This window comes from Pseudorca crassidens, chromosome 20 (genome assembly GCF_039906515.1).
Source record: "Pseudorca crassidens isolate mPseCra1 chromosome 20, mPseCra1.hap1, whole genome shotgun sequence".
In the NCBI taxonomy this organism is placed as follows: domain Eukaryota; kingdom Metazoa; phylum Chordata; class Mammalia; order Artiodactyla; family Delphinidae; genus Pseudorca; species Pseudorca crassidens.
Window position 1 is genome coordinate 45,042,224 of NC_090315.1, and position 26,878 is coordinate 45,069,101.

A 26,878-nucleotide genomic window follows, 5' to 3' on the forward strand; every position below is an offset into this window, starting at 1 on the left:
AGGCCTGAGTAACACTTGCTCATCTTGAATCTTCATAAAGTTGTTGGGGCTTGTCCACACTTAACACAACCTTGGAGCTTTAGAGAAACTTAACATCACGTTGGCATGCTAGACGCTATCATTTACTCTGATTACAAGGAGAGCCCAGCTATTCAGTTGAGTTCCCATACTTCCTTGATTTAATAACCAACTTCTCCAGTTTGTGCAGCTTCCTGGATTCTTGGAGCTGAAATGATTGTTAGTTTCCATTATAATGAGCGGTCTCTAATGTAACAACTGAAATACGCTGCTAGAGGGTAGTAGTCTCCTTCTCTTCAGGTTCTACCTTATCTTTGTGTCCTTGAGCTGCAACAAGAGAGGACAATCACAGGTTGGTGATTATCTTTTTGTCATCAGAAGGAAAATTTCCTTGTGCCTTACCTCTTCACCATCATTGTTCTTTCAAACTAGAGCTTCCTCCCAGGTTAATATACATTTTACCTTCTTTCTAGTTTTTAAAACAAACTTATTTCTGTTAATTTCTCTGAACATAGTTTGTAAAGAATCAAGAAGCTTGTCTCCTGCCCTGCTTACCCCCTCATGGTTACAGTCCTCAGAGATAACCATCCCCTCTACCCCTGTTTAAATAGTTTCTTCTAGTAATTACCTCCCTATTTATAAATAAAATGTTCTCATGGATCTCAATGTTAAAAATTTTGCACATTTTCTACTGATCTCCTGTATGTTAGATGAAGATTTAGCATCCACATGCACACATGCCTGCACATGCACGCCTCTACCCCTTCTCCTTCTGCCATTTCCCCATCACAGTTTTTGGCTAAATCATTGGGCAGTGCTTGTTGCCGACTCTGGATATTATTCATTGCTAAGCCTAGTTCAGTTGTCCTTTCTTGTATATTTGCTTAGTTTTCTATGTAATTATTGCTGATTTTTTACAAATGACCCAACAACTCTATCAAATATATATCATTATTTTGTCCCATCTTTGCTCTCTTTACTCAGACTTAAGCCTTTTTTTTTTTGGCTGCATTGGGTCTTCCTTGCTGCGCACAGGCTTTCTTTGGTTGCAGCGAGAGGGGGCTACTCTTCATTGTGGTACGTGAACTTCTTATTTTGGTGGCTTCTCTTGTTGCGGAGCACGGGCTCTAGGTGCGTGGGCTTCAGTAGTTGCAGCATGTGGGCTCAGTAGTTGCGACACATGGGCCCTAGAGCGCACGAACTTCAGTAGTTGTGGCATGTGGGCTCAGTAGTTGTGGCATGTGGGCTTCAGTAATTGTGGCTCGTGGACTCTAGAGCACAGGCTCAGTAGTTGTGGCGCCTGGGCTTAGTTGCTCTGTGGCATATGGGATCTTCCCACGCCAGGGATCGAACCCGTGTCCCCTGCATTGGCAGGTGGATTCTTAACCACTGCGCCACCAGGGAAGTCCCAGATTTCAGCCTTTGATACCTATATTCTTTTTATCCTTGTTTGTCAGTATTTTTTACTCCTTGACTATAACTTTAGTGAGATTTCAGGAGGAAGATGTTTGTGATCATTCTGTTATATTTGATTGAAAATTATTTTTACATTTTCATCTCTAAAAGGGGCTGTTCTATTTAAAAGACTGTGCCCTTTATCACAATTTTTTAACTTGTATTTTATTTAATTATATTTGATACATTACATGGTTCAAAATTCAAAAGGTACCAAAAGATACAGAGTAAAAAGTCTCTTCTCTCTTATTTATCCTCTAGTCACTCCATTTCCCTCCCTAGAAACAACCAGTATCATTGGTTACTTGTGTATCCTTCCAGAACTATTTATGAATGTATAAATGTGTGTATGTATTTCCCCTTTGTACACAAATTGTTGAATTCTATACACATTGTTTTGTACCTTGCATTTCACTTAACAATAGATATTAGTATTTATTCCATAAGAGTTCTTTAGAAGCTTCTTCTTTTTTTTTATGGATGTCTTTCTTTGTCTGACTTATTTCACTTAGCATAATTCTCTCATGATCCACCCATGTTGTTGAAAATGTTAAGATTTCTTTCTTTTTCATGGCTGAATAGTATTCCATTGTGTGTGTGTGTGTGTGTGTGTGTGTGTGTGTGTGTGTATACACCATGTCTTCTTTGTCCATTCATTCATTGATAGACTTTTAGATTGTTTTCGTATCTTGGCTGTTGTAAACAATGCTGTAATGAACATAGGAGTGCATGTATCTTTTTGAGTTTGTGTTTTTGTTTTCTTTGGATAAATGCCTGGTAGTGGAATTGCTAGGTCATATGGTAGTTTTATTTTTAATTTTTTCAGGAACCTCCATACTGTTTTCCACAGTAGCCATACCAATTTACAGTCCTACTGACCGTACACGAGAGTCTCCTTTTCTCCACATCCTCTCCAACACTTGTTATATCTTGTCTTTTTGATAATAGCCTTCTAACAGGTGTGAGGTGGTATCTCATTGTGGTTTTGATTTATATTTCCTTGATGATTAGTGATGTTGAACATCTTTTCATGTGCCTCTTGGCCATCTGTATGTCTTCTTTAGGAAAAATGCCTATTCAGATCATCTGCCCATTTTTTAATCGGATTTTTTTTTCTTTTGAGTTGTACAACTCTTACAGTTTTTTAATAACAAGTTTTTGAGATATAATGCATATACCATACAATTCACCCATGTAAAATATACAATTCAGTGTTTTTTATTATATTCACAGAGTGTGTAACCATCACCATAATTAATTTTAGAATGTTTTACCCTCCGTAAAGAAACTCCATATCGTTAGCAGTCAGTCCCTATTCCCCCCCACCGACTCCCACAGCCCTAAGCAACCACTGAACCTACTTTCTGTGTGTAAATTTGCCTATTTTGGACATTTTCATATAAATGGAATCATTCAATATGTGGGGAGTTGTGTTTCTTAACAGTTTTCTGCAGAAATACCTGAGAAATTCAAGTGAGTAGGTGGTTTCCAAGTTGATGTGGGTATTTTGGAAGGTAGGTTGTTGTCTGCCCAGGGGAATAAATCTGGTTGGTTTTAAAGTGGGGATGACGTAGCAGATTCCTGGGATAGAGCCAGTCAGCAAAGACATTTAGGATTAGACTGTCTTTCCTACAATGCAAGAGCACTGTGTAAAGTGAGACCTAAACTATGGTGACTGCCCAAGGTCTGCAGAATCACTGAGCAGCATGCTGAGGGATCATCTTGAAGTCAATACTGGATCAGAATACGTTTCTGGCTTTGTAATGAAAGTCTTTTGGGGAAAAAACCCAGTTATTTTACAAAGTTGACTGTCTCTATTTTGTCGCATAAAGTACTTTCAATAATATTTTTTCAGTTGGTTAATTTGCCTTATCCTGTGCTTTGCCCCAAAACACAGATCAGAACGCTTTCATGAACTCCTGCCAGATTTGGTTCACCTTTGCTTTCTCTGTATCTTATCTGTTACACCACATCTTGAAATGCATAGTCATTTTCCTGTGATCAGAGCAGGAGCATGTATCTCTCACACAATCATTTGGTCCTTATTGCCAAAGGGATTGACGTGTCATGTTTCCTTAAAGCTAGTGCTGACCCAGAAATTACCCTGTTTTCATATTACAAAGGAGGGGCCAAGGGGCATATGAAGGTTATGGTCAGGCTTCCTCAGTTGTCAAAATTCAAAAAACTTTTCAAAGAAGAAACAAAACAGCCACACAAAATCTCATCCCTTTAAATTGTTATATAGTCTTAACCATCATATGTGATTCTCTTCACTGCTCCGTCTAAGAGTGAGGAAGGAACCATTGTCCCCTAGGGATTCATAAAGTCATAGGTGGCAAGTGTATCCTGAGAAGGTAAACTCAGTCAGAGAGCCATTTGGCAGCAGTCTGTGGAGCAGGCCAGCAGGAAGATAAACAATTGCTAACCTGGGACTGTGGGAAGCAAGGAAATTGTACTTTGCTATTGGCAACCTTTTTATGTAAGATTGGGAGAATTAATGCTCCCTGGTGGAACTAAAAGTTTGGCATTATAGGAAAAGTTTTTTAAAAAATCTGAATTTGTTTCTTTAACCTGAAGAAGGATATATTAGGATTCCTTTGGTTGAAAAAAAATCAAACTGGCATAAGCATGAAAGGATATTTATTGGCTTATGTATCCAGGGGTTCTAGTGAGTAAATGTATAATTGGATCCCGGGGCTCAAAGCACGACACAGTTCTCTCCTTTTCTCCTTTCCTCTCTTGGCTTGACCCTCCTCTGTGTTTGCACCATTTTGGGGTTGACTTTCTCCACATGATGGCCACTGGCAGCTCCAGGTTAATCACTTCTACAGGCAAAGACAAGAAGACAAAACAAAACAATCCCCCCTCCCTCCCCCCCCCCCCACAGACTCCAGGAGTTCATCTTTCCTGGTAGTTCCAAAATTGGCTCCAGGATTGAGTCTCTTCCCCCATTCCTGAACCAAACATTGTGGTGGTGATGGCATGGAATATCCTAAGGCAGCCTTGACATGAGTTTGTTAACACATGAGGAGAGAGAAAGTGGGTAGTTAGCCCCACTCAAACTACATAGACTGAGAGTAGGGAAGGGATATTTCCCAAAGGAACAGCAGGTGTTGTTACCAGAAGAGAGAGTAGATGCTGTGTGCAACCAAAATGCCTGTCTGCTACAGAGAGGAAATCAAGAGCTCATTTGGTTGTGAAGTATACAGCAGGATATTCTCATAGAAGTAAATAACTTCTCTGCTAAAGATTAGTGAGATAAAAATAGGCATAAGTGACAGTAGAAGGAACTTTAGTAGTACATGTTTTTCAGAAAAGCTCGATATAGATCAAAGTTTTATAGAGCAAATCCCATTTTCCGACTGAGTTCCATTATGAAGTCACAACTATATTCCTAAAAGAAAACAAATCCACTGAATTTCGAGTTGGGAACTTCTGATGAAGAAGTAGTTATGCCTGCTACAGATCTGTAATACATGCCAGGCCTTGTGATGCATCAGTGATAAAACATGTGCCAGCGTTGCAGTTACCAACTGTCAATTCACTTTTCCTGTGGGTTCTTTTAGAATGTGGAAGCTGTTTCCTTCATTTATCCTTTTCTTAGCTGCAGACATTTTTCCTATGCTAGGAGGTCTCTAACTCCACCTTGGACCTCCAAAAACTTACCCCTCGTTTTGCGTAATAGAGCTACCTACAAATGCATTGTCACATTTTGCCAACAGGGAAGCTGTCTAATTCAGGTTCTGCCACAGCCTGAAACTCCCTAAAGAGCAGAGCTTCTGTTTATGTAAAACTGGAGGCCACATAAAGGAACACAGGGCTTCCCTGGTGGCGCAGTGGTTGAGAATCTGCCTGCTAATGCAGGGGACACGGGTTCGAGCCCTGGTCTGGGGATCCCACATGCCGCGGAGCAACTAGGCCCGTGAGCCACAATTTCTGAGCCTGCGTGTCTGGAGCCTGTGCTCCGCAACTAAAGAGGCCGTGATAGTGAGAGGCCCGCGCACTGCGATGAAGAGTGGCCCCCACTTGCCACAACTAGAGAAAGCCCTCGCACAGAAACGAAGACGCAACACAGCAAAAGTAAATAAATTAATTAATAAACTCCTACCCCCAACACCAAAAAAAAAAAAGGAAGACAAATGTGGCTTAAGACCCACATGCAGAGACTTCCCAGGCTTTTCAGGCAATGAAAAGGTATAGGGGTGAGGAGGGCAAACAAGACGATGGACAAGCAGGTGTAGCCCTCAGCAGTTGCATCGCCTTGGTGTATATCTATTTATAAGAGAATGGAACCCCAACCTATAACATAGAAAACAGTATATAGACTTTGCCTGCAAGATTGTCAAATTAAATGGAAGAATGGTAAACTCAGATAAAAAATAATTATAGATTTGTCAAGCATTTATATTACTCCTTCCCCATCTTCTCTTTCTTAATTCCTGAAATTTATATCAAGACTGTATCTTTGAACCCTTTTATTCATTCATTCGTTTGACAAATAGTTATTGAGCACTTGTTATGTGCTGGCACTCTTCTAGGCATTGAGGCTACAGTGGGGAACAAAACAAAATCCTTGACTTTGTAGAGCTCACATTCTGGGGACAGCAGTCAATAAATAAGTATATATCATTTCAGGTACTGTTAAGTGCTAAGAAGAACAATGAAGCAGGGTGAGAAGGATAAAGAGTGGTAGAAGAAGGAGGCTGTCATTTCATATACGATGAATGTGGTATTTGAACAGAGACATGATGGGCTTTTAGGAGCAAGCCATGGGCTACCTGGAGGAGGAGCAGCCTAGGCAGAGGGAGAAGTAAGGCGAAGATGCTGGGTCCAGAGCAGCGTGGTCTACAGCTAGGAGTTCCAGCCTCAGTTGCTGGAGGACAGTGAGGAAGGGAGAGCATGGTAAGAGATGAGGTCAGAGGCAGAGCGAAGGCAGCTGGGGGATGGGGGTTGCTCATATTAAGGGAAGAAGGGAAACCAGTGACGGTTTGGGCAGAAGAATGATGAGGTCTGATTCATTTTGACCAGATAGTTCCAGCTGCAGTGCAGGAATAGGGTAGAAGCACGGAGACCAATTAGGAGATTTTTGAAAAAAATCAGGCCAGAAATGATGGACCAGAGTGGTTGAGGTAGAGGTGGTGAGAAGCATTCTCACCCTGGGTGTAGTTTGAGACCTGAGTTTCCTTCCTTCATTTGTTTTTTCCTTTTTCCTCACTATTCTTTAGAGTATAGTACCTAACCCCTCCCCCCAAGTAATGGAATTTGTATTTATATAGTTTTGAGACTAGGGGCTTTATTTCTGGTCCTGTCTTAGTCGTGTCTCGCCTCCTCTGTCAGCCCCTGTAAAGGTTACTCGATACGGGGTTGGGCTCAGATAATGATAACACTGCTGCAGATTCTACATCTAGGAGTTCTGGCGTGATGGGAGAGGGGATCAGCAAGTACTAGGAAGGGAGACTCAAGAGCAGGATCTTCCTAATTCTGATCAGGGAACTCAGCTGGAAGCACAGTCTACTACTAATCGTGCCCAGAATTTGCATTCCTTATTTCCTTACAGAAATTGTTCTCATCACTGACAGTTTTACAGAGAAAACTCATACTGGGGTAGAGAACTGCAGCAAAGACAGGAAGCACTGCTGTGCTTCAGACTGATCTGTGGGCAGCGACGATACTTGTCACAGAACCTTAGTGTCTCAGACTTGGAAGACTCCCTCGAGGACATTTGATCTGGTCTTCTCCCACTGCTGTGTAAATCCCTGCCATGATATGTAATCATGTAGCCTCTGCTTCCAGAGTCTAGAATCCATAGATCGTAGAATGTCAGTGCTGAAAGTGATCTTAGAGATCATATAGGCCTGAGACTAGAAGAATCCAGGAGTGTGAACTCTGAGACCCATGCTCTTTCCACTCACAATGTTGTCACTCCAAATACAGGGCAGCCCTTGCTGGTAGAATGACAGAGGTGGGTTTAGATGTCTCTGTTTTCATCCCATCACAGGCTGTCTGGGCTTATTTTCTTTTCAGTGCTTAACAGTAATGAATCCTTTCTTTTTATTTTCAACCCTAGGGGTTGCCCTTCTCTCAGATGTGTACCCTGAGAAGATCTTGCCTGGCCTGTTGGCACAGTATGATGGCGGTAAAGGCAAGCACACACTGGAGACCAGAATGAAAGTCGGGGAAATCCTGATGCGGATTGTCAGGGCATTAGGTGAGTTTTCTTGTTCCAGCATCTGGAATGGGGTCAGGGAGCAGTATGGCTGTGGAACCAAAGTCTGTGCACCTGGAGGCTTGTTATTGCTAGCAAGGTGAGGACAATTTGGGGGCTGAGGTGAGTTACTTCCTGTTCAAGGATTTAGCAGATGTCCAACGCGTACCAAGAGATTGGCAGCAATAGTGCCCATGCTTCTACAACTGCTTAGTCTCCTCCGCTGAGCTATGTTGGGGCCCTGATTTTCCTCAGAGCTGGAATGAGAAGTTTCCCACTTGCTGAGCAGCAGCAACCATGAAAAGAAGGGGAATGTCAGACAGGGAAAGAAGAGTGCTAACTCTGGTTGAATGACTTCTGTGTGCCAGGTCCTCTACGTGTATATAATCTCATCTAATTTTCCCAAGAAATTCTGTAAAGAGACTGTTGTTGGGCCCATTTTATAGATGGGGAAACTGTAGCACAGGGACCTTCAGAAATTTGTTCAAGACTCATTCAGCTGGTAAGTACTAGTGCTAAGAATTGAACCTACCAACTCGAAGGAAGTTGCTCAAAACCACACAAGCTGAGAGTTGTAAGGCCGTGGGCTCTAGAGTCACACTGCTTGGGATCAAATCCCAAGCTAATGCTTATCAGCTTTGTGATCATGGGAATGTTTCTCAACCTCTTGGTGCCTCAGTGTCCTTATATATAAAAAGAGGATATTAATAGCACTTACCTCATATGGCTATTGTAAGGATTAAATTTTACTCTTGGGGCTTCCCTGGTGGTGCAGTGGTTGAGAGTCCGCCTGCCGATGCAGGGGACACAGGTTCGTGCCCCGGTCTGGGAAGATCCCACATGCCGCGGAGCGGCTGGGCCCGTGAGCCATGGCCGCTGAGCCTGCGCGTCCAGAGCCTGTGCTCCGCAACAGGAGAGGCCACAGCAGTGGGAGGCCCGCGTACTGCAAAAAAAATAATAATTTTACTCTTTACCCACTAGGGAAAGGTTCTGAAAAACAAGCTAGCTTTGGGATTCCCTGGCGGTCCAGTGGTTAGGACTCTGCGCTTCCAATGCAGGGGGCGTGGGTTCGATTCCTGGTCGGCAACTAAGATCCCGCATGCTGCATGGCATGACCAAAAAAACCCAAAAAACAGCAAACTAGCGTTTGCCTCTTGTATCAAGAATTTACATCGAGTTCTTCCTTCACCAGCATTTTTAAGGATTTCCAAAGATTCCACATAGCCATGCATCATTTCCACGGACGTAGCCCTTAATTTTCCTAATTTCTGGGTGGCCCTCTGGCTAAAGAAGATAGAACCTAGATCTCCCACCACTTAAATTCTTTTATTGCTGAAAGGAAAATCTCATGAGAGTAAAATTAAAAGTGTTTTTTTCTGCCCTTTGAAGAAGGGCGAACTTTCTGTATTTGCCTTAGTCTTAAATATGGGTCTGAAACATACCAGACAAGTGCACCATTATGAGAAATGATTGTCTCACAATAGGTGTGAGTGTTAAGTTTAACGTATTACAGGATCAAATGCACCTCTGACTTCCATTTGTGTGTATCATTGTGATCATCAATCTGAGAAGGATGTGTCTGATGCATCAACAAAACATGCCTGTTCTCTGTAACTTCTGGTAGACCGCTATCATTGGCGTGATAAACGCTGAAAAGGCACATTTCTCCATCTCCACGGGCCAGTCCAAATCATTTCCTGTGGTGAGATTGAAGGTGGGGATGAAGGACTAGGTTGAGTGGGAGAGAGGGCTTGCTTCTCCTTACATAGTCCTATAATTAGCCCAATTTCCAAAACTGCCTTCTGGCATTTCAAAGCATATTCCATCAGTTCTCAAAGTTCTAATCTTCCTGTAGCCTACTCTAACAAGTATCCAGCTGTAAACATTGCCTTAGCTTTAACTGCTATTTTCTAATTCACCTTACCAACTTGTCCAGGTGCATAGATGAGATGGCTGACTGAAATCCTTTAAGTGAAATTAAAGCCCATTTTTACAACATAGCCCATGTCCTCAGTTTACTATTGGTGTGGAAATCCTTGTGACAGCCACTTTATAAGACTTCTTTAATAAGTACCCTAGTTTCAGTGGTCCAGGCCTTGTGCTCTTCTTTGCAGTAGGGGGAGTTCCATGGGAACACAGGCCCATAGGTAGGAGCCAGGTGCAGTACTACCGCTTCCTCTTGGCTTCAGTTCCCTAACCACATGTACTTTTCATCCTGCCACTAGACAATGGTGGAAAATCAGCAGGAGCTTTTTTTTTCTTTTCATTAAAAAAAAAAGATTGAAGTATCATATACATATAGAAAAGTATGTAAAGTACACTAATTTTAATAGTGTAGTTTTATGGTTCTCTACATATCTGCCATCACCCAGATCAGTACAGAGAAACTTCTAATAACCCATAAAGTTTCCTTTTTTCCCTTCCTAAGCTATACCTGCCCCAGAGGTAAGCACTATTCTGAATTTTTATCAGCATCAATTTATTTTGATTGTCCTTGAACCTCATTTTTTTAAAAAAATTATTTATTTATTATTTTTGGCTGCGTTGGGTCTTCGTTGCTGGCAGAGAGCGGGGGCTACTCTTAATTGCGGTGCGCAGGCTTCTCATTGCGGTGGCTTTTCTTGTTGCGGAGCACGGGCTCTAGGTGCATGGGCTCCAGTAGTCATGGCACGTGGGCTCTAGAGCGCAGGCTTAGTAGTTGTGGCTTACAGGCTTAGTTGCTCCGCGGCATGTGTGATCTTCCCGGACCAGGGCTTGAACCCGTGTCCCCTGCATTGGCAGGCAGATTCTTAACCACTGCGCCACCAGGGAAGTCTGAACCTCATTTTAATGGAATTGAATCCCCATGTTTCCAGTAAATTGATAGATACGGACACGTGGGTAAGTTTGGGTCAAATTTTAGGGGGCAAGAATATTTCATAGGCTGTGCTGTGTATTGTATTTCCTGTTGTCTCACATTACAAGACGTATGATGTCTGGTGTCTCATTTTAGTGATGTGAAGATTGATCAGTGGTGTTTCTAGTAGGATACATCCATAATAAACCTCCCCATCAACCTTCCTCCTATTGGTTTTAAGTAACCACTGGTGATTGTTGCCTAGATTGTTGCTGTTATTTCATAGAGGTTACACTTTTTTACACATAAGGAAACAGATACAGAGACGGGTACTAACTTGCCTAATGTTACATAGCTAATTAATGATGAATCCAAAATTTCAATCCAGACAATCTGACTGCAGACTCAGTCTCTTACCCAATACACAATACTGTATCCTGAAAATTTTCCCATGTCATTAAGCATCTTTTTCCTGTCATTAACACACATTTTCCACATCCTCTATAATTTTTAATGATTGCATGAGACTATATCATTTGAATGTATCATAATTTTTTTCAACTGACCAGCTTAAAGGTTGTTCTAATTTTTCACTATTATGAATTACGTTAAGATGAATATTCTTGTAGCTAAATCTTTGTGCAGATCCACGATAATTTCCTAGGAAAAATTTCTAAAAGTAGAATTTCTTAAAAGCATGTGCATATTTTAAAACATATTTATTGCTAAATTATCTTCCCAAGAGATTGTGCCAGTTTATATTTTAATGTTTGAGAATATTTGTACCCTCATCAGCACCATATATGCTATGTGTTATTTTTATCAAGCAGATATATAAAGAAATGTTATTGTGTTTTTATTTTCATTTATTCAATTGACAGCGTTAAATGTTTTTCATATTTTTATTAGCTAAATTTTTGTGTGTGTGGAGGGTGTATGTGTGTGTGTGTGAATTGCCTGTTCCTATCCTTTCTTCATTTTTCCATTGGGGTGTTGATTTTGTTATTTAATTTGTAAAAGCTTTATATATTTACAGATCTTGAACCACTAACATTTATGTTGTAAATATTTTCTTTGGTTTTTTTACATTTTAGTTTTGTTCATATTTTCTGTTTCCTTTGTTTTGAAATGTAGAAGGTTTTTATTTTGAGTTTTTTTTTGAGTAGGCACTGAATGGCCGGTTCTGTGCCTGGGGCTGGAAATAGGAGCACGAAAAAGCCACTGTCTCTTCCTTCAAGGAGCTTATAGTTTAATCAGAGCCGTCAACTCATACACAGATCTTCTAAGGTGACCTGCTAATTTAGGGAGAGGCCTGTGTAGGGTATTATGGGAGCTCAGAGGAAACGGTCTTGTCTGTCTTTTTCTCTTTGGGACCCTGCAGTTGAATGTGGCAAAGTGCTTTGGGGCTACATCAGTTCCTCATCGTTATCAAGAACAGCAGGTCAGTTTTTGAAAAATGGCTTTGTATGTTAGCTTTCAGAGATTTTCAACTCACAGCATAGCCTGAAGGTGAAAAGGTGGATTGGATGTGTGAATAATTGGATACTAGTCTGGGAGTTCAGCATTCATAGATTTCAGCAGCAATGAACAACAGTCAAGGATTAGAGTTCACATACTTTGAAAGGAGAATTTTTCAGCAAAATTCAGAGAATTAAATGAAATGCTTCTTGCCAAGTTTGCCTAGGTTAGCATCAGTATAGTTCAATTCAATAAATACTTATATTAATATAAATTGGAAATACTAATCTGGCCAAACTTGGAAGTTGGAGCCCAGACCGAATAATTTTTTTTCTTCTCTTCCTCCTTCTGTTTTTCTTCCTCATGTCAATTTTTCTGAGAGATATAACTTTAAAATCTATTCTTATACCTTTCCCTTCCTAACTGTATCAATAATACGTGATAATTTTGGGCAATTAGGAAAATATTAAGTGTAAAGGAAATAATCACTAATAGTCTCACCATTCAGAAGTAACCATTCTTTGTTTACATTTTGATGTTTCCTTCTAGTTTCTTTTTCTTTCTCAGACTTGTAATTACATTGTACGTATCCTGCTTTTTAAAAAATTTAACATTATAAGCACTTTTCCATGTCATTAAATATTTCTTTAAAATATAAGATTTATTGGTTGTTATTAATTAATAACCTGAATTTATCATAATTTTATTTAATTATCTTCTAGAAAGATATTGTTTAATTAGGTGGTTCCAGTTCCTTACTTTATGAGGAACTTTATGAGGATTATAAGAAGTATGCTATTGATTATTCTTATACGTAGATCCTTTGGTGAATCTTTGATTCTTTCCTTAGGATAGGTTCTTAGAAAGGAATTACTAGGTCACAGTATGTGCCTGCTTTTAAGGCTCTTGATATTTAGTGCTAAGTTGCCTTCCAGAAAGGGATCCTCTTGTCAGCAGTGAATGAGACTGCTAATGTCTCACAGAGAAAAATTATTCCATGGCTTCAGACCTATCCTCTAACCCTGACCAGCTATCTCTAAAATGTGTACCTTTGCTCCCAGAATGAATGGAGGAACCTGTCAGAGAATGTTGCGGCGGGGGGGCGTGTGGATGAAGGGAAGGAGGTCAGGGAAGGACTGATGGATGGATGCATGACTCAGTGTGAACCCATTGCTGCCCTAGAAGAACAACTTAGACCTGGTAGTGTCACCATGACATACAAAGCACAGCACTTTTTTTTAGAGGCAGAACGTAGTCTTCTAGTCAGCAAGCTCAGACAAGTTCTAGTTTACTCTAGGTCAGAAACTTCTAAAACTGAGAGCAGAAATAGAAAGCCATATTCACATTGCTTCATCTTAAGAGTACCTTCAGTGAACTCTGTAAGAAAGATCAGGAATTAATATTTGGAAAGAGGAATGAGGGAAGAGAACTAAATCTCAGGTCTGTTGGGAGTGTGCCACGGCAACTAGAATGACACTGGGAATGTGGGGACAAAGCAGCTTATACTTCTAGGTTAGGAGGTACCTTTTCTCAAATTCCTCTATGTGCCAGGAGAAGGGTAGGTCCTGGGCTTTAGGGTATATTTCTAACTCTTACAACCTGCAGAACACCCTTATTTAATGTGCTTTGTCAACTCTTTTCCATATCACCTGCTTAATTTTTATGTTTTAGTTCAGCATTCACTTTGCCACCTCAGAGTTCATCCAAGTGATGAGCAACCCGTGATCCCATCCAGCTCCAGGATGAAGCCCGTAATCTGATTTTAGAAAACCTGATGATACCTGCCCAGAGAGGGGCAAATTCAGCTCCAAATTCTGCTCTGACAAACACCTTCTTCTAGCCGGTTGTAGAAAACAAAGGAAAATGGAATAATTGGATTTGTCTAGCAGGCTACTGTGAGTTCCAGTTGGGATGGCCTCAGAATTAAGATGAGGAGAGAAGCTTTTTTTTTTTTTTTTTTTTGCGGTACGTGGGCCTCTCACTGTTGTGGCCTCTCCCGTTGCGGAGCACAGGCTCCGGACGTGCAGGCTCAGCAGCCATGGCTCACGGGCCCAGCTGCTCTGCGGCATGTGGGATCTTCCCAGACCGGGGCATGAACCCGTGTCCCCGGCATTGGCAGGCGGACTCTCAACCACTGCGCCACCAGGGAAGCCCAGAGGGGAGAAGCTTTTAAACAGCTGCATAATATTTTTTTTTTTTTTTTTTTTGCGGTACGCGGGCCTCTCACTGTTGTGGCCTCTCCTGTTGCGGAGCACAGGCTCTGGACATGCACGCCCAGCAGCCATGGCTCACAGGCCCAGCCGCTCCATGGCATGTGGGATCTTCCCGGACCGGGGTACGAACCCGTGTCCCCTGCATCGGCAGGCGGACTCTCAACCACTGCGCCACCAGGGAAGCCCAGAGGGGAGAAGCTTTTAAACAGCTGCATAATATTTTATAGTATAGATACACTACAGTTTACTTATTCAACCATTCCTCTATGGATGAAACTTCACTTTTTTTCGTATGACATGCAGTACTGCAATATAAATTCTCATATTTGTGTGCTAATGGAAATATATATTGTATGTGTATATATGCATATTTCATATATATGTACATATTAAAGAACTGGACCTTTATTTCTGTAAGATTGATATTTGCCAAAGTGGATTCACTCAAAGGCTGTTTATATTTTAAATTGTTTATATACTGACAGATTACTTCCTGAAATTGTGGGTGGGATAGGGCTTTTTGAACCCCCTGCTGTGTCTATTGTCAAATGGAGAAAAATATCTTTTGAAGATTGTGTTTTTCAAAGTGAATGGACTAAAAAAAGTCCTCTTTTGTGTTATTTTGTTGGTCTTGATGGCAATGGGAAAAAAAGTCTTGTTTAAAGTAATAAATTGCTGGGAATTCCCTGGTGGTCCAGTGGTTAGGGCTCCGTGCTTTCACTGCTGGAGCCCAGGTTCAGTCCCTGGTTGGGGAACTAAGATCCTGTAAGCTATGTGGCAGCAGCCAAAAAAAAAAAAGTAATAAATTATTAATTCATTTTGCTATTAAGTAATGTATAAGACTACTCAAGGAATGACAAATCGTCTTTAGAAGTATCTTACTCAACAAAATTTGTTTAAAGGTGCAGCATTATAATGAATCAACTTAAGGGCATTCTAATTAGGTAGCTTCCAGAAATATTTAAACTTTTAATTTGCTAATTTAAAAATTTTAGTGTAAGGGCTTTTTCTTTCATAACATATGTTTTGGTTCCCTTGTGTGTAGTAAAGGACCTCAGAACATAGTGGCTTAAAACAACCACCATTTATTTGTTCAGAATTCTGTAATATTGTTAATGCTTGGCAGGGACAGCTCATCTGCTCCACATGGTGTTGTCTGGGCTCAGCTGGTGGTTCTACTGCGTGCGGTGTAGGCTGGGCTCACCCAGGAGGTTGCATTCAGGTGGGATCTTGACTGGGGCACCCTAGTGCTCCTCCACATGGCTTCTGTCTGTCCCTGTGTGTGGATACTCATCATTCAGTAGTCTAAGTCAAACTTCTTTGCTGCATGGTGAATGGTTTCCCAGAGAACGAAAGCAGAAGCTGCCAGACCTATTAAGCGCTAAACCTAGAACTGGCTTAGTATGACTTCTGCCACATTCTACTGTCAAAGTAAGTCCCCAGATCAGCCCGGGTTCAAGGGGAAGGGAAGTAGCCTCTGACTCTTGATGAGAGAAACGGCGGTCAGGGATGGTGTGTTGGCAGCATACCTGCATACCAACTACTGCACGGTCAAAAGTAGTGCACGCTTATTGCCACGAGCCTAACAATACACGGGTATATAAAGAAAAATCCAGTCTCTCCCAAATATTAGTTATATTTAATATTCTTACTTCCCAAAGTAAACAATGATAGTAGTTTGGTATATATTCTTTCACACCTTTCCCTGTGTTCCTATAGGTATATGCAAACATATATGGGCTTTTTATATGGGCTTTTTTTCTTTTACAAAAACAGAACATTAGCATACTATTACTTTTACTCTTACTGTTATTACATACTGTTAGTCTGCAGTTTGCTTTCTTTGAAATCAACTTTACCTAGGTGTAATTTACATACAGTAAAATGCCCCCATTTTAAGTACACATTTCAATGAGGATTGATATAAACTCATGTAACCATCACTATAGTCAAAATATAGAACATTTTCATCACCTCAGGAAGTTCCTCTGTGCCCAGATCATCTCCCATTCCACACCCCAATCCTGCCCACCACTGATACGCTTTCTCTTATTATAGGTTAGATTTGTCTTTTCTAGAGCATCATATAAATGGAATCATAAAGTGTATACCCTTCATGTTTGAATTCTTTTGCTCAGCAAAAGTTTTTGAGATTCATCCATGTTGTGTATATTAATAGTTCAACACTTTTTATTGCTAAGTAGTAGTACTTTATATGACTATACCACAGTCGTTCATACATTTACCTGTTGATGGACATTCAGGTTGTTTCCAGTTGTGAACTATTATGAGTGTAGTTGCTGTGAATATTCTGGTACAAGTCTTAGTGTGAAGATCTATCTGTCTATCTATATAGAGAGATATATAGAGATATGTAGATATATATATAGATAGATATGTTTCTCTTGGGTAAGTACCTAGGAGTGGAATCGTTGGGTCATATGGTAGGTGTATAAGAAACTACCAAACAGTTTGGTAGTTTCTTATACACCTTCCAAAATAGTTGTACCATTTTACATTATGACTAGCAAGGTATGAGAGTTCCAGTTGCTCCATATCCTTGCCAACACTTGGTATCAATATTATTTTTTTAGTTTTTAGCCATTTTAATGAATCCATAATGGCATCTCATTGCGGTTTTAATTTGTATTTCCCTGATGACTAATTGTGTTCAGCTCATGTTTTTTCAAGTGCTTATTTTCTATTCCTGTATCTCTTTTGTGAAGTAACTGTTAAGATCTTTTTCCATTTCTTCATTGGATTATTTCTCTTTATTTCTCCAAGTCTTTATTGAGTTGTAAGAATTTTTATATGGAGTAGATACAAGTCCTTTGTCACATATATGTATTGCAAATAGTTTCTACCAGTCTTTTCATTTTACTTATTTATTTAGGCTCCACCAGGTCTTAGTTGGGGCACATGGGCTCCTCACTGTGGCATGCGGGCTTCTTAGTTGCGGCATGTAAACTCTTAGTTGCAGCAACAACCAGTCTCCTCTTAATGGTGTCTTTTGAGGAGCAGACATTACTTTTTCTGGTTAAAATAATATTTACTTATACTATTAAGTAAATATGCAAAAACATAAAATTAGTTATATATTTTAGCTCATTTACAGCTTTAGAAACATATACATTTAAAATTTTAGGGACTTCCCTGGTGGTCCAGTGACTAAGACTCCATGCTCCCAATGCAGGGGGCTCGGATTAGATCCCTGGTCAGGGAACTAGATCCCACATGCCGCAAATAAAGATCCCGCATGCCGCAACTAAAGCTCCCACATGCTGCAACGAAGATCCCGCATGCCACAGCTAAGACCCGGCACAGCCAAATAAATAAATCAATAAATATTTAAAAAATAAAATTTTAAAATTAAATGCCAATTTTTTTGCCAATTTAATGCCAAAAAAATCAAATTGATGACATTATTTTGATATAATAGATTATGTGTTGCTAAAATGAGATGAAATCATTGCCCACAATGTGTGTATGGTTCTGATGTTAAGGTAGAGAATTTTTTTTAGATCAGCATGCCCAAGTTATTATATGTTGTATGATGAATCCTTACTCCCATATTTTTCCTCTGTATAAACTATTACAAAACCCTTGGGTTCTGAAGTCAGGCTGCCTGCATTCAAATCCCAAAGCTGCCATTTCCTGAATCTTGAATATGTGACCATATGCAAGTTACTTAATATCTCTGTCCCTGTTTCCTCATTTGTAAAATGATCATCATAATAAGACCTAGTTCATAGAGCTCTTGTGAGGCTTACAGGAGTTAATAAATGTAAAGTGCCAGGTATATAGTAAATACTCAATTAATGCTATTTATTACCTTTTATTACCTCAAACTCTATGCAGTTACTCTTCAAGGACCAAAGCCTCAGCTCTGTAGGGACACCAGACAGTTTTGGGTAGAATTTCAACTGCCTCAAGAAAACAGGAACTGAACTCAAACCAGCCTTCTTACGTAAAGCCAGGGACCGGGTTTGTACTATCTCCCCCACCCCCTCCTACCCCCAACACACGTAAGGATGAAAACTCCAGTTACCTCTGGGAAGATGAAAGAAGGCACACCCACCACCAAACTCTGGTCCTGGCAACTAGGACTTATTTCTGTTATTTCTCAAGGCTGAAAGACCCTGAAGTAAAACTGCTTCTCAATTGGGTTACCTGCACCGTCAGTTTCTTCTTTCTACTGAATATATTTTAAACAAATAAACAAAACACCTTCTTAACCCCATACCCCCTTCAAACTATAGCCCTGTTTCTCTGGTCTCTTCCACAGTTAAACTCTTAGAAAAAGTTGTCTGAACTTGCTGGCTGCACTACCTCCTTTACCATTTTCTTCCCAAGTCACTCCGAGGGGACTTTTATCCCCAGCATTCCCTTATCAACCAAAATATTGAAAAAGCCAATGATCAATTCTTCATCCTCATACTACCTGACCACCCAGTAGCATTTGATATGTTTGACCATTGCCTCCTTCTTGAAACTCCTTCCTCTCCAGGCCTCCCATGGAATAGACTTGCCTGATGGCTCTTACCTCATGGCTTTTCTTCCTCAGTCTTCTTCGCTGGCTCCTTCCCCACTACCAGATCTCCAAAGTTTGGAGTCCCCTAAGGCTCTGTCCTTAGTCCTCTCTCTTTACACGGTGCTACTCATTACCTGGTCAATCTAACTAGAAGTTTATCAATTGTATTAACATTTTTTTCAAAGAACTAGCTTTAGTTTAATTAATTTTCTTTATTGTTTTTTGGTTTTCCATTTCATTGGTTTTCCCTCCTATCTTTAATATTTCTTGCTGTAGTTATCTATCGCTACATGACAAATTACCTCAAAACTTATCGGATTAAAACAACAAACATTTATCTCATAGTTTTTGTAATTCAGGAGTTCAGTTATGCCTTAACTGGGTGCCAGTTATGCCTTAACTGGGTGCCTCTGACTCAAGGATTTTCACAAGGCCGAAATCAAGGTGTTGGCTGGGCTGCAGTCTTATCTGAAGAATCAACTGAGAATAGAGCAGTTCTCAAACTCACTCACATAGTTGTCAGGATTCAGTTGTTTTCAGGCTGTTGGACTGAAGGCCTCAGTTCCTTGCTGACTGTTGACCACAGCTTCCTTCAGCACTTTGCCACATGGGCCACTCCACAGGGCAACCCAACATGGCAGCTAGCTTCCACCAGAGTGAGCAATCAAGAGAGCAGGAGAGGGCAAGCGAGATGAAAGTCTTCGTCATTTGTACCTAATCTCAGAATTGACATCCCATTACTTTTGCCACATTCTGTTTTTTGCAAGCAAGTCACTAGGTTCAGCCCTAATTCAACAGGAGGGAATTACATAAGGTATGAATATCAGGACATGGGGATTGTAGGATGCCATTTTAGGGGTTGCCTACAACAACTTCCTCCTATAAACTTTTGGTTTAACTTGTTTATTTTTCTAGTTTCTCAAGGTGAAAGCTTAGATCACTGATTTTGGACCTTTCCTCTTTGCTAAAGGAAGCATTAAAAACAATAAATTATCCTATAAGAATTACTTTAGTGGCATTCCATAAATTTTGATGTGTTTTCATTTCAAAATATTTTCTAACTTTACTTGTGATTTCTTTTTCTACCATGGATTACTTAGAAATGTGGTGTTTTTTGTTTAAACTTCAAATATTTTCCTATCTTTTCATTCATTATATTTTCCTTTACCTCATTGAACATAGTTATAATAGCTGCTTTAAAATCCATCTCTGATAATTGAAATGTCTGTATCATTCAGTTTTGGCCTCTTTTGAGTATCTTTCTCCTTGAGAATGGGTTATATTTTTGTTTTACAAGTAATTTTGGATTATGTCCTGGACATTATTAAATTATGTTGGGAAGGCTATAGATTCTGTTATGGTACTCCAAACTGTTAAATTTTTGTTTTAACAGGCAATTAAATTAGACTCAAACTTCAAACTTTGTCTTACCTGCAGTGGGCCATAGCTCAAATCTCACTTCAGGTCTTTCAGCCTTAGCTACAAGCTGCTTTGAGTCTAGTCTTCACATACTGAATTTCAGCACATTTCCTTGAGGTCCAAGAGAGACAATGGGAGACTATATTCACCCACCTGAATCCTTATCTTCTTCATAATCTCTGTCCTGCTTGTTTACTGCTGTGGGAGTAAATAAAGTTACAAGAGAAGAAGTCATCATTCTCATCCTTTTTCAAATTCCGGCCAGGTTTCTATGGCCTGGCTTAGCTCAAGAAGCCAAGATCATAAAGACCCATATGTGCTCTGTTAAGGGATTTCAATTATGTTGACTTAATTTTTTTTTAATTTTTTAATAAATTTATTTATTTGTTTGTTTGTTTATTTATTTTCGCTGTGTTGGGTCTTCGTTGCTGCACACAGGTTTTCTCTAGTTGAGGCGAGTGGGGATTACTCTTCGTTGTGGTGCTCGGGCTTCTCATTGAGGTGGCTTCTCTTGTTGCAGAGCATGGCCTCTAGGCACGTGTGCTTCAGTAGTTGTGGCACGCAGGCTCAGTAGCTGTGGCTCGTGGGCCCTAGAGCGCAGGCTCAGTAGTTGTGGCACATGGGCTTAGTTGCTCTGTGGCATGTGGAATCCTCCCGGACCAGGGCTTGAACCTGTGTCCCCTGCATTGGCAGGCGGATTCTTAACCACTGCGCCACTAGGGAAGCCTTATGTTGACTTTAAATGGAAGTCACTGAGAGATTTTAAGGAGGGAAGAATTAATCATAATTACATTTTAGCAAAATCATTTTGGCTGCTCTGTGAATGATGAGAGTGGGACAAGACTAGAAGCAGGTAGACTCATAGGATGTTGTTGGGCAATCTGGGAACGAGATGATGATGGATATTGAATGAGGATTTACATGTGCGAAAGAAGGCAAATGATGTCCCCAGATAGGAAAGAAAGCATGAGAACAAATGTGGGATGCCTGTGTTGTGATTGGAGGACTTGACCTGTCTCCCTATAGCAAGTTGTGTTGGGTGCCTTGGGTAGTCAGGCTAGATAGAGAAGGTGGGCAGACCACAGAGAGCCTTGAACACTGGGCAGAGTTAGGACTTGATGTGATGGGCGTTTGGGAATCACTATGGATTCTTAAGAAAGGAAGCCACGTGATGACAGATGTGTAGGTATGGTTGGCAGGGGCATGAAACATGAGTGAAGAAAGGAGAGGCTGGAGACAGAGAGATAGCTAGGAGGCTGTTTTGGCATTCCTAGGCATAAAGAGATGAAGACTTTGATTAGAGGGATGTCCATGAGGATGGTGAGAAAAAATAGACATTATAGACAATTCAGAAGAAGAAATGAGAGACTGTCACCTCTTAACATTTAGTGGAGATGGAGTTATAATCCACCTGGCAGTTCCACCAAGTGTAATCCACCCAGTTATTCTCATAGAAATGTTGAGAGGCTCAAATGAAATAATATACATAATATGAAATATTTGTGTCATTATAAATATAAATATTTGAGTGTCATTATAGAGATGTATTTACGACTATATTAATTCCTGTACTGGGGTTGCCAGGGACTAAAGTAGAGAGGTAGGACCACCTACAGTGGCAGCCATTAGGCAGGTAAATAGGAAATTGATGTATAGATTTAACCTTGGGACACATTTTACCTTTCTCTGTCAGAGGTATGCACCGTGACCCCCGGAGTCATAAATTCCTAAGTTTTGATCTTGACTCTAACACATTTAATAGTTATGAACAAGTTACATAGCCTCTCTGTTCCTTATCTGTAAAATGGGGATAATTATGGTAGCTTCCTGATAGGGTGGTTATGAAATTTAAAAGATAATATATGTAAAGTGTTCAGAACCAGCATCTTTCATGGTAAGGGGTGAATAAATGTTGGTTGCTATTATTTTCTTGTTGTCTTTTTTTTTTTTTTTTTTTGCGGTACGCGGGCCTCTCACTGTTGTGGCCTCTCCCGCTGCGGAGCACAGGCTCCGGACGCGCAGGCTCAGCGGCCATGGCTCACGGGCCCAGCCGCTCTGTGGCACATGGGATCCTCCCGGACCGGGGCACAAACCCGTGTCCCCTGCATTGGCAGGCGGACTCTCAACCACTGCGCCACCAGGGAAGCCCACCACATCTTCTTTATCCATTCCTCTGTTAATGGACATTTAGGTTGTTTCCATATCTTGGCTGTTGTAAATAGTGCTGCTGTGAGCATCGGGGGGCATGTATCTCTCTTTTTTTTTAATATTTATTTATTTGGTTGCACTGGGTCTTAGTTGAGGCAGGCGGGCTTCTTCGTTGCAGCTTGCTGGCTCCTTAGTTGCGGCACATGGGCTTCTTAGTTGTGGCATGCAGACTCTTAGTTGCAGCATGCATGTGGGATCTAGTTCTCTGACCAGGGATCTATCCTGGGCCCCCTGCATTGGGAGCGCGGAGTCTTAACCACTGCGCCACCAGGGAAGTCCTGCGTTTTTCTTTTTGAGTTATGGTTTTCTCTGGATATATGCCCAGAAGTGGGATTGCAGGATCATACTGTAGTCCTATTTTTAGTTTTTTAAGGAACCTCCATACTGTTCTCCACAGTGGCTGCACCAATTTACATTCCATGGGGCTTTTATGTTAAAGAATTACAGGGGTTGACAAACCACTGCCCTTGGGCCAAATCCGACCTGCTGCCAGTTTTTGTATAGCCCGTGAGCTACAAATGTTTTTCACATTAAAATGGTTGGTGGAAGGGGGAAGCAAAAGAAGAATAATTTTTTGTGACGTGAAATGCAAATTTTAGTGTCCATGTAAAGTTTTATTGAAACAGTCATGCTTATTTATGTATTGTCTATGGCTATTTTTGCACTACAGTGGCAAAATTGAGTAGTTACAATGACAAACAGAAATTGGCCCTCGAAGCCAAAAGTATTTATTTACTGTCTGGCTTTTTACAGAAAAAGTCTGCTGGCCCTATTCTAAGGTAACCATTATTCAAGTGCATGTATATGTATTTCTTTGGCAGACCTTCATTGCTTGCTTTTTCAACAAAGTTTCTTTGGAAGTAACTAATCTTTCCAAATCATTCTTAAGTTTTTCTTCCCATCAAATCAAGCTTTGTATCCTACTTTAAACTCTGTATCCTACTTTAAACTTTTACCCTTTATAATTAAACCTCTTTAAGTAGATTTGAGTAGACATTGCATTTCTTTTCTGAAATCACCAGCTGCAGTCATTAGCTCAGGAGATAGAAGATGCCATTGGCAAAGAGTCCATTCTTTAAAGATGACACAATTACAGTTGGCCCTACTTATCTGCAAACCTGCAGATACGGAGGGCCAGCTAAGTAACTTGAACATCCCTGGATTTTTATATCCTTGGGGAGTCCTGGAACCAATCCCCCACAGATATTGAAGGACAACTGTATACTTGAATGTTTCAGTGTTTAATTCTGCTGTTATTTTTATTTTTTATTTTTTTGCGGTACACGGGCCTCTCACAGTTGTGGCCTCTCCCGTCGCGGAGCACAGGCTCCGGACGCGCAGGCTCAGCAGCCATGGCTCACGGGCCTAGCCGCTCCGCGGCATGTGGGATCTTCCCGGACCGGGGCACGAACCCGTGTCCCCTGCATTGGCAGGCGGACTCTCAACCACTGCGCCACCAGGGAAGCCCTCTGCTGTTATTTTTATTTTCAGTGTCTTCATACTTTTGTCTTCTCATCTCACACCCCTAATTCCAATTTAGAGTAAATTAAAGCATTATAATTTGGATCCTTTATTGTGTCTGTGAAAGGACACAGGACAGTGAAACATCTGATTTTCTCTTTTATTTACAAGTTTTAAAATAGATTCTTGGATTTGTAATAGATTCTTGCATTCACTTTGACTTATGGGCTTGCAAGAGAGTAAACCAACTAATTAGAATATAATGTTCCCTTTAAAAGAAGTTGTAACTTCATTTTCTTTTTGCTGGGCCTGATGTGGTAAAGTCTGATTTCATAGCAGTTAAAGAATCTTCTGTTAATAATTTAAACATAAAGTTATATTCTCAGGCCACAGGCTTCCTGATTTATGTTTGTCAATATTATGAGGCTAACTAACTCTTGGGCATGCTTTAACGAGTTTGAACATTTATGTAGTGAATTAAATAAGTCACTGGAATGGTTTTACTACTTTCATCATTACAGAATTGTAAAGAGAGTCTCCTTCATTTAAAATATCTAGTTTTTATCTTCTTTCATCTTTTAAAATAACTTGCCATAAACCTGGAACTTTTCCTTTCTTGTGATCACATTTCTGGGCTTTATTTTGTTAATTCCACCCTTCAGGAAAATTCCACCATGTTTCTGAAGTCTGTTACTGTCTCAAGCACACTTTTCAGGAGAACTAATCTCTTTTTCGTGTCAGTAACACACTAAGGTAGAGTCATTTGTTGTAGATTTTCCTTGTAGGGTAACTTTGTATAAACTGAAAGTTTATATGCTGTTTAAACCAGTCTTGGCGTTCAGTGAGCTGTTGAGATGGAATGAGTAAGCTAGTTAATACATAACTATAGAAGTCTTGGCATCCTGTTTCAAACTGTCTTTGTCTCTACGTTACTTTAGTTCACTGAGTTGCCGAAAATCCAGTGGTACAAAGCATTTCCTGTACACTGTTTTACTTTGTCCAAAAGATATTTATCTGTGGTTCTTATTTGCACATCGCTCTTATTTGAAGACATGGAAAGAAAACATCCTTTTGCGAGTCAAAGTGTAAAGTAGGGTCTTCTCCCTCTCCTTTCAGTGCCCCTCGCTTACCTTTTTTTTCTTCTCCCCTCCCACTTGAAACTTTCTTCGACTAGAAACTCATCAAATTTCAGAAATTATTTCATATCTTTCTTGTTCCTTCCAAGCTTGTAAAAAGGAGGTAACAGGTATATTAATATTTACTAAGGTGTGGATGACAGCCTCCTATTATGCTGCCCTTCTTGGGGTGGTTTTGCATTTTGAATAAGGAGGCTATTTAGTCTAAAGAAATAAAGTTCTAATGATTAAATAGACTATGAAGCAATACAGATTGCTAATAGAAGAAATATTTGGAGGCAAGAAGGTCTGTGTGTCTCTTTAAAGCATACCTGGTAAGTCACTTGCACCAACAATAGTCCTACTAACAAGTTTGTTTTTCTTTAATAACTTGTCCCACAGAGATCTGAGATCTTCCCTTGGTTACATCTAAGCCTGTCAAAGTTTGTCTACCTGCAACTTGCATCCAAATCATCAATGCCTATGTGGTCTGTGTGATGAGATACAATGAAATTAGAACCAGAAAAGGGAGGGCTAAGAGGCCCTGAAATCTTTGCTAACCTACTTCTAGCTCAGAGTCACCGCTTGGTTACATTACCTTAAAAAGGATAACAGTATGAACGGAACACCAAAAGAAGCAGATCAACAATTAGCCTGAGGGAGTAAAGTGGGTCCTGACATGTAGACACCAGCAGGGGGGACTCTATCCAGGGACTACTCAGCATTCTTGCCCAGTGACTACTGCGACCTGCCTCCCTGGCAAGCCCCATCAAGAGCAGATGACTGGCTTCAGCCCTCTAATGCCCTAACGTACATCAAGTATATGGCTTTAGCAGCTTTCACAAGGCCATTTATCAGTCATCTCCTCCTGTTAGGAAATCAGAAGTGTTACCACTTTGAAGATGGTAAAGAAGAGGGGAAATTTTTTTGTTCTCCTCTTCAGGATAGAATTAATAGGATTCCAGCCCTTCAAAAAGACAATTAAGTGACAATTTTGGTGTTTGTTCATGGACCAGAGGAACTTATTCCCATTATGCCCTGTTGCTTATGCCCTCTTGTAAGATATAAATCCCTGGCTTCTCTTCCATTCGTATCTTATGAGGTTAAACAGAGAAGGAATGAAAATTGTAAGGACTGTGAAATGTCAGAGGTGTGGGAGAATCAGCTGGCCACATTGATGTCCACTGTTTTAGAACAGAAGTTCCTGCTAATCTTCATGGAGTGCCAAGTAAATGTCCTGATGGCAGTAGAAAGAGCCCTCTGCTTGGGAGACAAGAGAATGTATCTGTCTTTCAGTAGCTGTGTGACCTGGGATCAGCCTGTTAAAAATTTCTCTCTCCTGATTTGTAATACAGAGTTAAGAATATTTTTTTCCACCAAACTCAAATTCTTATGTGGTAATAGGTGCACAAGTGCTTTGCAGATAAAGAGGCTTACAAATGGACACAACGTTTTTTTATTCCACTGTACTGTAGCTGCATATTCTATCTTAACTAAAATCTCTCCTCTGTTCATAAAGGGCTATGTGGAGAAGGGAAACTAAAATCAGAAAAGAGATGATTTCCCCAGAGCTGCAGGGGAAATTCAAGGCTGAAAAGTAATTGTTGTTAATCAGAATTTACCTATGAATTTTTTAAATTGATGAATTTCATAAAAAATTAATTGCATTTAAATTATTTAATTCTCTAAATGGCTTTTGGAAAGGAAATCCTGCCTGTCAGGATCTGCCATGTCAATCTAATTTCCTTCTGACCTTGACAGAAATTATTGTCTCTGTTGACTCTGGTCCAGTCGCGGCAATAAGTTGTATTCATGAAATGTTACAAAAAACAAGTAATTCTTCTACTGTATTCCTTTCAGTAGTGAAATAGAGTTCCAGGCCCTAAAATGCAGGAAAAATTACTAGATATTATTGAGGACATAAAAGGGTCCATGCAGAGAGTCAGATCTATATTTTGT

The 26,878-nt window shown here is 40.4% G+C and overlaps 1 protein-coding gene across 1 annotated transcript in view; it reads left to right on the forward strand.

Annotated features, from left to right (window-relative positions):
* Window positions 1-26,878, forward strand: part of TANGO6 (transport and golgi organization 6 homolog) — a 175,510-nt gene that overhangs the window by 93,711 nt on the left and 54,921 nt on the right. The window contains exon 15 of the mRNA XM_067718428.1: window positions 7,541-7,681. Within this exon, the coding sequence (XP_067574529.1) occupies window positions 7,541-7,681 (141 nt within the window). The remainder of the gene's footprint in view (window positions 1-7,540; window positions 7,682-26,878) is intronic.